The sequence below is a fragment of the Motacilla alba genome, chromosome 4A (assembly GCF_015832195.1).
Source record: "Motacilla alba alba isolate MOTALB_02 chromosome 4A, Motacilla_alba_V1.0_pri, whole genome shotgun sequence".
NCBI classification, from domain to species: Eukaryota; Metazoa; Chordata; class Aves; order Passeriformes; family Motacillidae; genus Motacilla; species Motacilla alba.
The window spans coordinates 12,977,465-12,990,657 of NC_052045.1; the positions used below are offsets into that span (position 1 = coordinate 12,977,465).

General features: G+C 42.0%; 1 protein-coding gene across 6 annotated transcripts in view; it reads right to left on the reverse strand.

Annotated features, from left to right (window-relative positions):
* Window positions 1-1,644: 1,644 nt before the first annotated feature.
* Window positions 1,645-13,193, reverse strand: part of AFF2 (AF4/FMR2 family member 2) — a 334,300-nt gene continuing 322,751 nt past the window's right edge. For all 6 annotated transcript variants that reach the window (XM_038164527.1, XM_038164528.1, XM_038164532.1 and 3 more), the window contains one exon: window positions 1,645-10,931. In XM_038164527.1, coding sequence (XP_038020455.1) covers window positions 10,810-10,931 — 122 coding nt within the window. In that variant the 3' untranslated portion in view covers window positions 1,645-10,809. The remainder of the gene's footprint in view (window positions 10,932-13,193) is intronic.

The following is a 13,193-nucleotide window of genomic DNA, read 5'->3' on the forward strand; positions in this document are numbered from 1 at the left end:
TGCTGACCCACAAGAAGTCTCTCTGAGATATCCACAGAGGATGTTTTCTGTCTCCTTGGACACAAAATGGGCGCCTGTGACACAGAGTGTGCTCCAAACACCCCATTTAGATTTCCCTCAGAAGTGACTTAGGCCTAACAAGGACTGGGGTTCCAGAACCCATTTTACAGGTAACTATTCCCACAAGCGGGATGATGAACTGCAAAAGCCTTAGTCTGCTCAGACCAGAGAGCTTTAATCTGCTTCATAAGGCCAGGGTGGTGCTGAGAAGCTGGAAGACACCAGCCCTTTGTTCTAAGGGGGACATTACAACAGATATCCCCAAATCCAGACTAACACCTACTGGTGTGGCTCTCCAGGAATTCTTCTGTGACACCATCTGTACCCTGGGCTCACCACCCCCTCTGCAGCACTGTCTGGGATGAGATGTCTCCACCAGCTGTCTCCCAGCCATGCCTTCCTGCAGCACCCCCAGAGCACGCAACTCTCCAGGCTGAGATGGAAATGCTTTCAGCAGGACTGAGTGTGAGGGGCCACAGAGCAAACCACAGCAATGGCTTCCTTAGCTTGGAGACAGCAGCCCGAGATGGACTCAGTGTCTGGAGAGCTGCACTTCCTCTCTCCCTGCGGGCATGGTGGCCTCAGTTGCCCCGAGAGCAGCAGCAGCACCGAGCGCTCAGCCTGGCGCTGGGCAGCCCCATCACACGCTGCCCTGCATCTCCAGGGAGCTCTCCACGTCTCCTCTCAGCTGGTGTACATGGTGCTGCCTCTCAGAGCTAATTCTGCAGTGATGATACAAAACCTGGCATTTGTTCCCAGTTCTGTCACGCTGGGAAGCCCCCAGGTAACAAGGCACCCCAGCAGAGGGTCAGTGACACCGAGTGGCACAGCTTCGGTCACCCCAGCAGAGGGTCAGTGACACCGAGTGGCACAGCTTCGGTCACCCCAGCAGAGGGTCAGTGACACTGAGTGGCACAGCTTCGGTCACCCCAGCAGAGGGTCAGTGACACCGAGTGGCACAGCTTCGGTCACCCCAGCAGAGGGTCAGTGACACTGAGTGGCACAGCTTCGGTCACCCCAGCAGAGGGTCAGTGACACCGAGTGGCACAGCTTCGGTCACCCCAGCAGAGGGTCAGTGACACCGAGTGGCACAGCTTCGGTCACCCCAGCAGAGGGTCAGTGACACCGAGTGGCACAGCTTTGGTCACCCCAGCAGAGGGTCAGTGACACCGAGTGGCACAGCTTTGGTCACCCCAGCAGAGGGTCAGTGACACTGAGTGGCACCACTTCAGTCATGCTGGAGCCCTGGGCTTGTCCAAAAAACCCCTCCTTGGAAGCCTGGCCCCTCTGCTCTCTGGGCTGCCTTTGGGACAGACAGGATTTAGGATGCTGTCTTGCAACTGAGGCTGCTCAGGGATGGGGAAAGCACATTATTGATCTGTTACCTCACAGCTGGTATCAGCACTCCACTGTTTTCTAACATCAAGTCATTTTAAGTTGCCGCAATGACACAAACGCATTGATTAAAAATTAAAACGATGACGGCTCTCCCACAAACAGTACTTACTGTACCATACTTATTCTGTCCTGGGAGGAGAATGAGAAAATAGCAGAAGACAGAATAATTTATAGTGATAAAATGGGTTACATTTTCATAAAAATTTTATTTTACTTTTTTTTTTTAAATAATTCAATGCACTGGCAGTATAATTAATCCCTCTATGAGAGACACGAATGTACCAGTTCAACCAATATTATTTATACAGAGACATTGTGTTTAAAAACAACAAAAGTACATTTAAAATGTTTGTACATAAAGTATTACTGTTATTTCTTTTTTTTTTTTCTGAAGAAGGAACAAATGTAAACAAAATGCATAATTGTGCAACACGTTGGAAATACAAAGCAAAACAGGCAAGATACAATTTTATACATATAAAGCAAAAGAAATCAAACTTTTATAACTATACAACATTTCAGTAATTGCTTGACAGTTTAACAGTTACCTTGGTCTGTACAAAACATCTTAACTTATACTTAAAACTTTACAAGAATAACATGCTTGTTCAGAACAAAGACACGTTGTGGAATTGCAATGATTATTGATATGATACTTGCACACATGAGAAAAAGAAGAGGCTACTTCAATAGTAAATAAAAAGTAAGAACAGAAGAACGTAAGGTAAAAGGCCATTTAGTAAACCATAATCTAATTCCAATAGCTAATTAAGTTGCACTGCAATGCAGAAATTAAATCTGACTTTTGCTGGAAGACCATAAGGTCACAATGTTGCTCTATTTCCAGGAACCAGAAGAAAGCATATATAAATTTTCCTGATATTTTGGTTAATTATACATGCGCACGCACACACACACACACAAAAGAAAAAAAAAAAGCAAAAAAATAGTATTTGCCACAACAGCCAGAAGTGGTGGGTGAGAGAACCCACAGACTAGACTACTCCCAACATGGCAGGGTTAAAAAATCAGGACAGCTAGAAAGAGCAAACAGCCACCAAGTTGCTGGGATTGCTTTTCCTTAACCTTAGTCATATTTTGGTTTTTTTTCCCTAAAAGACAGGAAGAAACTTGAATTGAGTTGAGCCATTCCAAAAATGCTGGGAGTACCACAGCCAAGCCAAAACGCAAACCAAAGGAGAGCTCAAAACCAAAGCAAAAACATCACCAGATCTTTGACTTGTTTTTATATTCTGTGATGGTATGTCCTAGACCTTTTGAATGTGGGTTTAAAAAAAACACAGCATTTAAGATTCAGTAGAAGATATGCAATCCAGAGATGTCAAAAATACAGACAGGAATAAGTTATACAATATTTTATGGAAATACAAGGACTGTCAGCTTGGATAAAATGTACATAATTTTTAAGTGTCCTCAAATGATACATATGGCTAAAATGAAACCCCTGATTGCAGCAACCTAACATATTCAGTGCCTGCTTTTGCAATCTGTGTGCTGAGCACCAATTCACACAGTTACTTCTGTGGACTTCAGTGGAGCAACCTGCTCACGAGGATGCTCAGGGGAAGAACAGCATAATTGGGCCCAGATAAATATTTGCCATGACTTCTAAATGTACAGAACCCAATTGGCTTAGAATAACCACTTTAGCCTGCTGCAATGTCTTTGAACTAAAGTAACAGATTCCATCTCTAGACTGAGAGCATTTATGACATGTTTGAATTTATTTGCCATTTTTCTATGCAAGCTAATGCTGATGCCAGTAAATATTTAAACTGGGAGGTAATGAAATTGCAACATGCCTTTAGTTAAAACCAAAACATATGCAAGCTTAGATGGCAAGCAGAAATTACCCTCCAATTTTTTTAGCAGGGATTATCTGGTACTGAATCAGAATAGTTCAATATAGGCTTAGCCTCAGTGTGCATTTCTAACGCTGCATTAGGGCATGCAGCACAGTATGAAAAGGGAGAGGACTGGTTTTTTGGCTGGTGTAAATCAGCACTGACATCCACAGAGCTACTTAGAGGCACATCAGCTGAGGCTTTGGCCCACAGCCATCAGAAGCATGCAGCCATCATTCAGTCTGTATGAAAAACTCAGCTGTGGAAGTGCAGAGTGAGGTGTAATCGCCATCAGATCAAAAGATGCTCTGCTCATCTCATTTCTGAAGATGCATCTCCAGACTGTGTGGTCTAAAGCAGTTTTATGATGTGCTGTACACTGCATAGCTTTGCAATGTACAATATTTCCTCACAGGCAAGGATTATGGTATGTTCATCATTTCAATGGCATGATCAGTAAAAAGGCATGATGATAAAAGCTTTGGGAGTTTATCTGCATAGAGATATACTGGCAAAAATTAGTCTGGGATGAGAGGGTTTGCTCCTTGGTGTGTGCATATTGGATTAACTCCACTGAAATCAGTACTCCTTTACCAGTTTACAGCAGCTAAAGAACTTGTACTCTACCTCTGTTATACACAAAACATTTGTGTTGCTATCCACTACTCAGTTATTTCATAAATTCAAGGGTAAATGTCTCCTGCCAGTGGGTAAAAGCTTCTCTGTGTCCACAACGTTGTTACTTGTCATGAAGTCAGTGGTGGCTTCCCTGAGCCAGAGCTGAGTCAACACATGGTCTGGTTGAAGAGCAAATATGCTTGCAGTTATTCCAGCTCTAGTACACAGACCCTGAACTACTTTCACTGAGATGAGTGCCCAGTCAGAACAAAAATGGATGGGATTACATTAATTACTTGAGTTAATGCAACTCAAGTTTTGGCCAAATACACACAACTCCAGTAAGGCTATGCCATTTTTGTTACCCAGCTTCTCCTTTGATAAACAGTATTCAGCAAGCTCTGTAAGACTTGCACTAATGCCACATGACAGCAGAATTTGGTCCCATGAATTTCACCAGTTGAGCCAAGTTATTCTACATTTGCTTAACTCAAATTTTGGTCCACTGTAGTTACTGTTGTTCAATTAAACAATTAAATTCACCTCAGAATCTGACCTTCCTTTGAATTCTGAGAAGAAAATAACTGAGTGGAAATTAGGGCTATCTATACATGAAGGGTCTTTCAATGTGGTACAAAAGGGTGACACTCACACAGCTGTGAATAAACTTACATCTAGCACAGAGGGCTTATGGGACTTGCAGATAGAGGAACTCAGTTAAAATCAAGGAGAAAACAAGTCTCAAACAGCTGCATTGTCCACTCACATAACTTTTTAGACTGGCATCAGTGGGACTCAGCTGCAGTCCTGTAAACATGAGTGGTCCTGTGGACACCATGGTTTAAATTCCAATTCTGTGTGCAGTGGGTATTGACTGAGTTCTGCTCTGTCACCGTGTGCATGGCTTCTGTCAGCTTGATTGGCTTTTCCAGACAGTGCAAGTATGAGTGAGTGCTCAAATCCCAGTCCAGCTGCAGCTGCACAGAACCAGGAGCTGAAAGCACTGCAGAGCCACAGCTCTGCTCACCCAGGCAGTGGGGCTGGGGTCCCTCCTGGGCACAGCACTGCTCCCCAGTGCAGTGGACAGGGCTATGTGGGGATCCACATCACACAGACCTGTAGCAGTCCAACACCCAGAGCAGGCTGAGGGCTCAGGAGCTCTGTGTGGCTCCACAGCCTGTGGGAGGCAACATCAGGTCACACAATGCTGCCTAAGGTGGCTGCTGGGCCTTTGGGTTTGGTCCTTGCTTCTGTTGTAAAAATAAAGTAAAAAATAATGGTTTAACTGGATGGTGACTTCAGGGTAGTGACCAGAATTACCTCTCTGTGACATGAGGTGGCACTCTGAGGTGCACTGAAGAATTGGAAGCAGTGGTGCTGTATTCTGATTTCACAGGATACCATGGTATAGGTATTATTTTGCAGGACACATCAACAGTAATAAGTCCCCTTTACCAAGAAGCACACTCAGCTTAAATTCACAGTGCCAGGGCACAGCAGCTTGCCCCACTTTCTTTAAACCACTCTTGACATCTTTACCATTGCCTAATATCATTACAGTGCCAGTGAGCTGCCTGACATGTCACTACACACCCTGTGATTCTGGGAACAGCTTTTCATCACAGTACTTCTGCTGCTGTGCCTCCTGATGAGGCCAGGTTTGATTCTCATGTGACACCAGTTTTATGCACTAACTCATCTGCACCTGAATTTGCTCTCATCTCTCTATAGAGCCACAGGCTCCCCCGAGTTCAACACAAGATCTGAACACAATCTATCCTGGCTTCAGCAGCCACCACATGAGGTTTAAAGTAGTGTGAGATGATCAGAATCCCTGCTCTTGGAAGACAAAACATCTCTGAAACAAAACAGCTTAAGGAAAGCTGTGAAGTCCATCAGAAAGGCAGGGCTGACAAGGGTACTGGGGAGCAGATGACTACTCTCTAAGTCAGGCAGGAACATTTTGCATTCAGTGACAGAGAGGTTTCAGTAATGAAGGAGATCCTAATAGCTTTTAGCCTATACATTTAGGCTAAATATCAAGTGACATAACCAAAATATGCCCCTATTTAGACTCATCTCGTTAGACAACAGAGAATGGCTATATGCATTAGTGTGCCCTGGTTATATCATGGAAGTTCAGGAGGATTGTTGGAAACTGAGGAATTGAGCTCTCCCAGCATTAAGACTTGTTTTATTTGCATTTATAAAGTAGCATGTAAAGTAAAGCTGGAAGATGTCATAAGGACAAATAGATTAGTTTTCCACCTTCATCCCCTTTGCCTCACTCCCAGTGTATTCAGGTGAGGTCAGGAAGATGCTGAGAGGCAAAGGCCCTTTGCAAAGAGCCCTTGGTCTGCAGCCTGCCTACAGTTGTGACACTTCTGCGCTTGCCTCAGAATGGCAACTTTATTTTCTTTGGTGTCTTGTTAAATATTTTGTCTTTCTTAAAACTTCAAGACGCTGGTCTATGGCAAATGAGTTAACCCGAAAAACAGCACACTGACACAGCACATTCATTCTCACACTGTCTTGAGGGACCACAGGACTAAAATGACAGAGTTGTTGCTACGTCCTGCCACACCCCCATTGTCTGCAAGAGGCACTAGATGCAAACAGGACTATGCACAAACTACAGAGGAATACTTGAATTAATGCCACTACCACTAGAAGTGGCAGGAGTGTTTTCTGTTTACAGCTACCGCATCTTTTCTCCTGTGCTATGAAGTAATGAGCAGGAACTTTCTGCTGCAAATCCTCACATAAATCCACGCAGATGTGTACACACACTCACACTCATGGGCTTGCTTCAATGCTGCATGGAGCTTCTCCTGAACTCCAAGTAATGAAGTGTGTTAATACTTAAGTCAGAATCCCTACCAGCCCAATTTTTGTTATCTGTTAATTTACACTCACAAAATTAATAATTGGATTTAGACAGCATTAAATGCTGATAAAACCTCACTGAAACAGTTTTTCCAAAGTACCTGAAAACATCAGTGAATCTAAACTGTCATAACAGAAGAACATAATAAAATCTGTGATATTTAAAAAAGCATGGAAATTAAATTCCAGATTCAATTGGCTTATTTTGTTTCTTAAGAAGGAATGAAGATCTCCAATCCTACTTTTTAAAATCCCCCACATAACTATCAACAGACCTGTCTCTACTTTTCAAAGGAGATAATTTATAAATGAGGCAATCTGTTCACAGAGAGACTATTGAAATAATTGAAAGTCCAAAGAACATCTAAGAAAAAGTGAAATTCAGATGCAAGCTGGGAAAGTTGCCACCAACACCATCACAAAAAGGCTTTCCCTCAGCTCCCAGCTCTCGAGCACCCAACACACGTCACATGGCTGGAGATGTTCACTGCATTTGGAGCTGGATATTCTGCCTGCACATTGTCAAATACTTAAGACCTGCTGCAGCCCTTGAAGTGGAGGTTAAGTGCTATGTAAATACCTCTCTTGAGCATTTAGGACTTTGCTGCCCTTGGGTCTTGCACCCCAAATGCCTGAGTTTAGCCCTTTACAGGCCTGCTCCCTTCACTGCTGAACTCTTGATATTGCCGCAAACCTTCTCAGGCAGGGGTCACAAATGACAGTCTTGTCAGTTTTGGCAGTGTTCTACAAAGCTTGGTGTCCTTCTTAAATCCAGCTACAGAAGTCAAGAGATTACATCACTGTTCCAGTTTATCACTATTAAAAAGAAATGTGTCAGTTCCAGCCCTTGGCATGCTTGTAAAATGCCTGAAAATGTGTCATGAAACCAGTCCCAAAGCTCACCATCCAGAAGGCAATACAGGAACCAAAGAGTTTATTTAAAAAAAACAACAAAACCAAACCACAATTTTAAGCCAATTTTGTAATTTTTGGTGCTTGGTTCACGAGTCTGAAAGCTTAATTTGGGCAGTTTTAAGTGCAGACATTGCAAATGCCCAAGCACAGACATACTGCTTCCCCATGGATTGAAACAAACAAACAATCTTATTTGATTAGCTCTGCTGGAAGTAATATTTTAAGGGGTAAAATGATTCCACAAAGATGACATGTTGGCAATTGAAATGAGATGAATATAGTGCCTGTAAAAGTGCAATAATCCTTAATAACTAACCCAAAAGAAGCATCATCCCCAGGGATAAGACAGTAATTTACTCTCCATATTTAATTTGTTTCTAAGCCGCTTTTGAAACAAGACTGCTAAATAGTAAGTTGGCTTGTGATCCTAGACTTGACTGCTGGACTTATTATCATCATACCATTGATTCAGCATACATTTCAACCTAAGTCACAGGATGCAAAATCAGGAGGGCTAATTCCTTAAGCTGTTTAAGCAAAAGATTGTGAACATGGGGTAAATTTAGAGATAGGAGCCTGTTTACCACAAGCAACAGGGAAAAGATAATATATGGTGATCACTGAGTGACTGCAGCAAACTCTGAAGAGTCCTGTGTCTGAAGACTGTCTTTCAAGATGCTGCTATCCCTTGTAAATGCATGGAAGTCTTGGATTTCAATCTACATTAAAGGAGCAAGTGATGACAATGCTCTTAATTAGACTGAATAGTTATTTGCAAAAAGAATGGAAAACTCTGGCTTATGACAAAATCAGCCCAACCTTAGCTCATCTCAAGTACCCAACCTGTTAAAAAATTATTTCAAATGTTTCATTTTCTTTCTCTTTAAAAAAACCCCAATCACCACCATTCATCTACATTTCTGAATAGTTCTCACTGCTGTGGCTTTATTCATTAGCTACTGGGGCCAGAGTTGGCGTGACCAATGTGTCAGATTCAGGTTTCAGCCGTGTTACTGAAACCCTCAGAGAACAGATAAGGGTAAATCAACCACTTCAGGAACAGGAATGTGCAGATAATACAGGATGGGCATGTTCTGCAAACGTCCTTTGCAGAAACCCTACACTGGATGATTTCTCTAATGATGCACATTGGCTATGTTTACAATACAGTTTTGTGGATCAAAATGTCAGGAATAATTGATTTTTTAAGAAAAGGTAGTACTACAGGGAGCTAATATGCAACAGCTACTGAAATGTTTGTCTTAAATGTGCACTGGGCAGAGTCCTTAAACTGCTCTTATTGCAAATATCCAAGGCCTGATCTAAAAATCTTAACAGTCTGAACCTTTTAAATGCAAATTTGTCCTATTTATCTGGTCACAACCCAGTGAGTAGAATCCAATAGCTCACCAGATTAAAGAATATACAGGTTTATATAGCAGAAGGTAATTGCAATTAACTAATATCTGGATGGCATTTAATACACATATTGTATTATTTCAATGAGATGAGACAGAATAATATTTACATTGCTATGAGCATTTTCTGTTTATAGAAATGGAATTTACAGTTCAGTAAGGTATGCAGGCGTTATATCAAGAATGAGATGAGACCATTTAAAGTCTTGTGAATTATTGATATAAATTCATTTTGTTTTGTTTCATGCACCAGTGCTTCTTGCAATGGCATCAGAAGAGCAGTGCAGTTTATAACAGGGAAAAAAAAATAAGAGGAAAGAGCAAAAGTGAAATGGTGCAATTTATTCACAATTGCTTTGAAATTCTATCTGAATTGTCTCATTATTATTCACGCATTAGAGGAATGGTCCAAAACATGACAGCATGGGTAAACAGATGCAGAGCTTGGAAAAAAGGTAATCTGACTGAAGTATTCGTGGCCATTATTAAACAAATGTTATATTGCTTTTGGGTAAATCTGGTGATTTTATTTAATTTGACAATGTTTTCAAGACAGCAAGATAATACTGTTTGTTTCTAATGCTCTGAAATGAACAAAACAGGTGAAAATTGATGCCACATGGAATTATAATGTTTCAACAGTAGCTGGTTAGTTAAACTTCTAGATAGTTCATGAAGAATCTGCATACACTTATTAATGGACTTCTACATACAATATCAATGCTTAGAGTGCAGCAGTCCTGTTAAAATCTGCTTTCAGTGAGTCACTATGCAAGGAGAGATCGTTCTATGAAGAAAAATCTTGGATAAGTATTTGTTTGAGACTAAACAGTAAAACAGAAAGAAAATTCACAGATTTAGTACAGGAATGGTAGATAAGGCTAAGAAAGCTAATATTTTGAAACTGCCTAAAAATTGCAATAAATTCTGCTGCCTACTGAAATTATTAAGCCAACAATAAACAGGAAGAATGGAATATCAAAACCTCATTGCATAGTGTGTCATCATTCTTTAATGAGGCATTCCTTCAACTTTTTACCTCTTAACACCTTTGGTGATCTTACATTATGTACCTGTAAGATATTCAACATTCTCTTTTAGAGATTAAACCCATAGGGAGTATGAAATCTTAGGAATGTACTGAGTCAGGTAATGATGCCAGAATTAAGCGTCGAAAAGCTTGGTTCAGGTTCAGAAGATGATTTTGAATGAATAGCTATAACTTCTACTAATTTATTTCAGAAGGGACTTCTCATATATACCCTCAAATTTTTAAGACGCTTTGTACTATTTCTCAGGAATCCATATCTTCTCAAAGTGCTTTTTTTGTTTTCACTTGAAGGCAGCATGGACTTAAAACAACACTGCAGGGAATGTACCGTTCCATAAAGCACATAAGGATGGCAGGATCCAGGAGACACAAGGCATAGAAAATTGTCAAAGATGATTAGATGGTACAACACATACTGCTCTTGAGTCATAAGTTTCATTTATGGTGACTTCTACTTCCAATAGATAGGATATTAAAAAAGGCAATAAAAATGAAGTTACATGAATAAACTTCCAAAAATGAGTGGAGTTCCACCAGTGATCGTCTCTGCGCTGGTAGAGGTAGAAGAATGGGGATGTCATGAGCAGGGCAGCAGTCACTACAACAAATGAGCCTCAATGCGGAGCCAGTGGAGTCCCTGGCGAACGTAACGAACCAGATTGGTCATACTGCTGTGTTGTGTTAAGGGTCCCATCACTGAGTCCAGCTCTGCAAAGAACTCTGCAATACACAAGAAACAGAAGCAATTTTTCAGGCAATGGTACAGAAATAGAGGTATTACCATGATTTCCCACACAGAAGCAGCACAGTGTATTAGTGAGCTCTAAGGACAGTTGTGCACATGAGCACATGGTGCGTAAGAAAGAATTTAAACAACAACAATATATTGAAACAAACCAAATTAGATTATCCATGCTGGAACTCTACCACAGGATGGTGTGAGTGGTTGCCAGCAGACTTCCTTTAACTCTGATCATCTGCACTGTCAGTTTTTCAAGGTTAAGTTTGCTGACTGTATCATTTAAATAGCTGGCAATGAAATCTTGCATCACTTTTCTATGCTGTGCTCTTTCCCAGACATGAAGGGCTAGACTGGATCTTTCCAGGCTGGAAGACCTTTCTTGCTCCTTTCCCCACCCTCTAATTTCTGTTACTGACACTGCAGCACTTTCAGCCCTCTGCTCATCCTGCTGCAGCTGCAGGCCCTAAAGGATGAGTGTGGGATGGGAGCTGGGGAGGAAGAGGAGAGAGACAACACAGCAGGAAAATAACTCCTTGGAGACGGGAACCCCCTAAGGGGGAAGAATCCCAACCCTGGAATTCCTGGTTAGGAAGGGTTAACAGGAGGTCACTAAACAGAGAGCCCCAGTTAGGAAGCGACACACCAGTTTACTTTATGTCATGTGTTAGATGCTCTCTGGGTGAAAGACTAATCCTGTTAGGGCCAACAGACCTTTCCTAATTGCTGTCAATGGAGAACTGAATTGTGTCCTGTATTCTCCCACAGTTCTTTATGCTTGCTGGGGCACAGGCATTCCCACATACACAACACTTACACTATATTTAGGCAAGTGGGAACCCGCTCTCAGCTAAAGCCCCTCAGAGCTCAGATAACAACCAACAATCACAGTAAGGAATGGCTGAGCCCTCACATTCTCACCCTGTCTGCAATCCAGTGCACTGAGCCAGCCAGCACTGCATTGGCTGCACTTCAAGAAAGCAGATGCTGGGTACAAAATCATTATCAGTACTTTCTTCAGCGAATAAGTGCTGCTTTGAGGTCTTCTATCCAAGTATTGACAGCCTGACCCTGGTCAGCTTGGGAGCTACAGCAGTATCAGAGCACAAAGTGATTTGGCTGGAGGCAAGCATAATGAGAGCTCAGGGCTAGCACCAGTGCTGTTCAGATGCTGCAGCCAGCAGCTACTTTTAATCTTCCTTTCTCTGTCTTTCATTCATCTCCTCCAGTGCAAAATCAATACATTTTGAAATGAAATAGTGCACTATCTTGCTTGAATTCTAGAGATCTCATTCTAGGCTCAAATAAACAATAATTGCTTTAAACACTGAGAATTCACCTTAAAGCCTAATTTCAGGTTAACATTTCTTGAAAAAGCTACAAGCACTGAAGCCACTTAATAAATTTATGTGTGAGAGAACAGGTCTTGCTCCCTACAGAGCTGGTGGTTTTCTACTGTAGAGAAGTCCTGCTTTCTTCAGAAGCATAAAAAAAATTACCCGCTCTTGTAAAGTCTGCTCTTGAGAGTCTGATGTTCTAGATGGTGAACAACACCACTTTAGGTGCTCCAACCCAAACGATCCCATGGGCTTTGGGAAATCTGCAGTTTAGTTTGGCTGCTAGAGATGCAGATTTATGCCAAACTCCATCTATTCTCCCCACACTCTCAACTCCACGGACCAGGGGATTCCACCAGAGGTACATGGCAGTGTGTTCCTGCTTTCCTTTTCAATCCAGATCAGCTTGGCAGGTCACAGTTCTGCCGCTCTCCCTCTTGCTATGCATTTTTATTTTAATGGCACATCTTTTGTCAGGCTGACAAAGAAAGGCTTCTGTCTGCTGCTCTGAGCCAGCTGAACATGAGTCAAGTTCAAACTGGGAGCGTGCAGGCAGACTCAGAGGAGCACAAAACCTAAGCTGACAGCGGCAGACAAGGGGCAGCTGCACAGCTCCTACAGTGTGGAGGAAATTCCTTGTGACTGCATGGGCATGACCTAAGAAACACTAATGTCAGCAGTAAGACCGAGGTAATTGCTATTAGACCACGGCTTTATGCCCATCTCAGGACAGATCATCAAGGACATATTCTTTGCAAGACACACCCTGTGATTCAGAAGACAACAGAAACAATTAGAGCTGACCACAAAAACTCACAAAAGTGACTGAATCTGGTTGGGTTTGTTTTTAGGTTTTTTTTTCCTAAGGAACTAAATTTTTATCTTATCATGCTTTCTTTGCAGGTG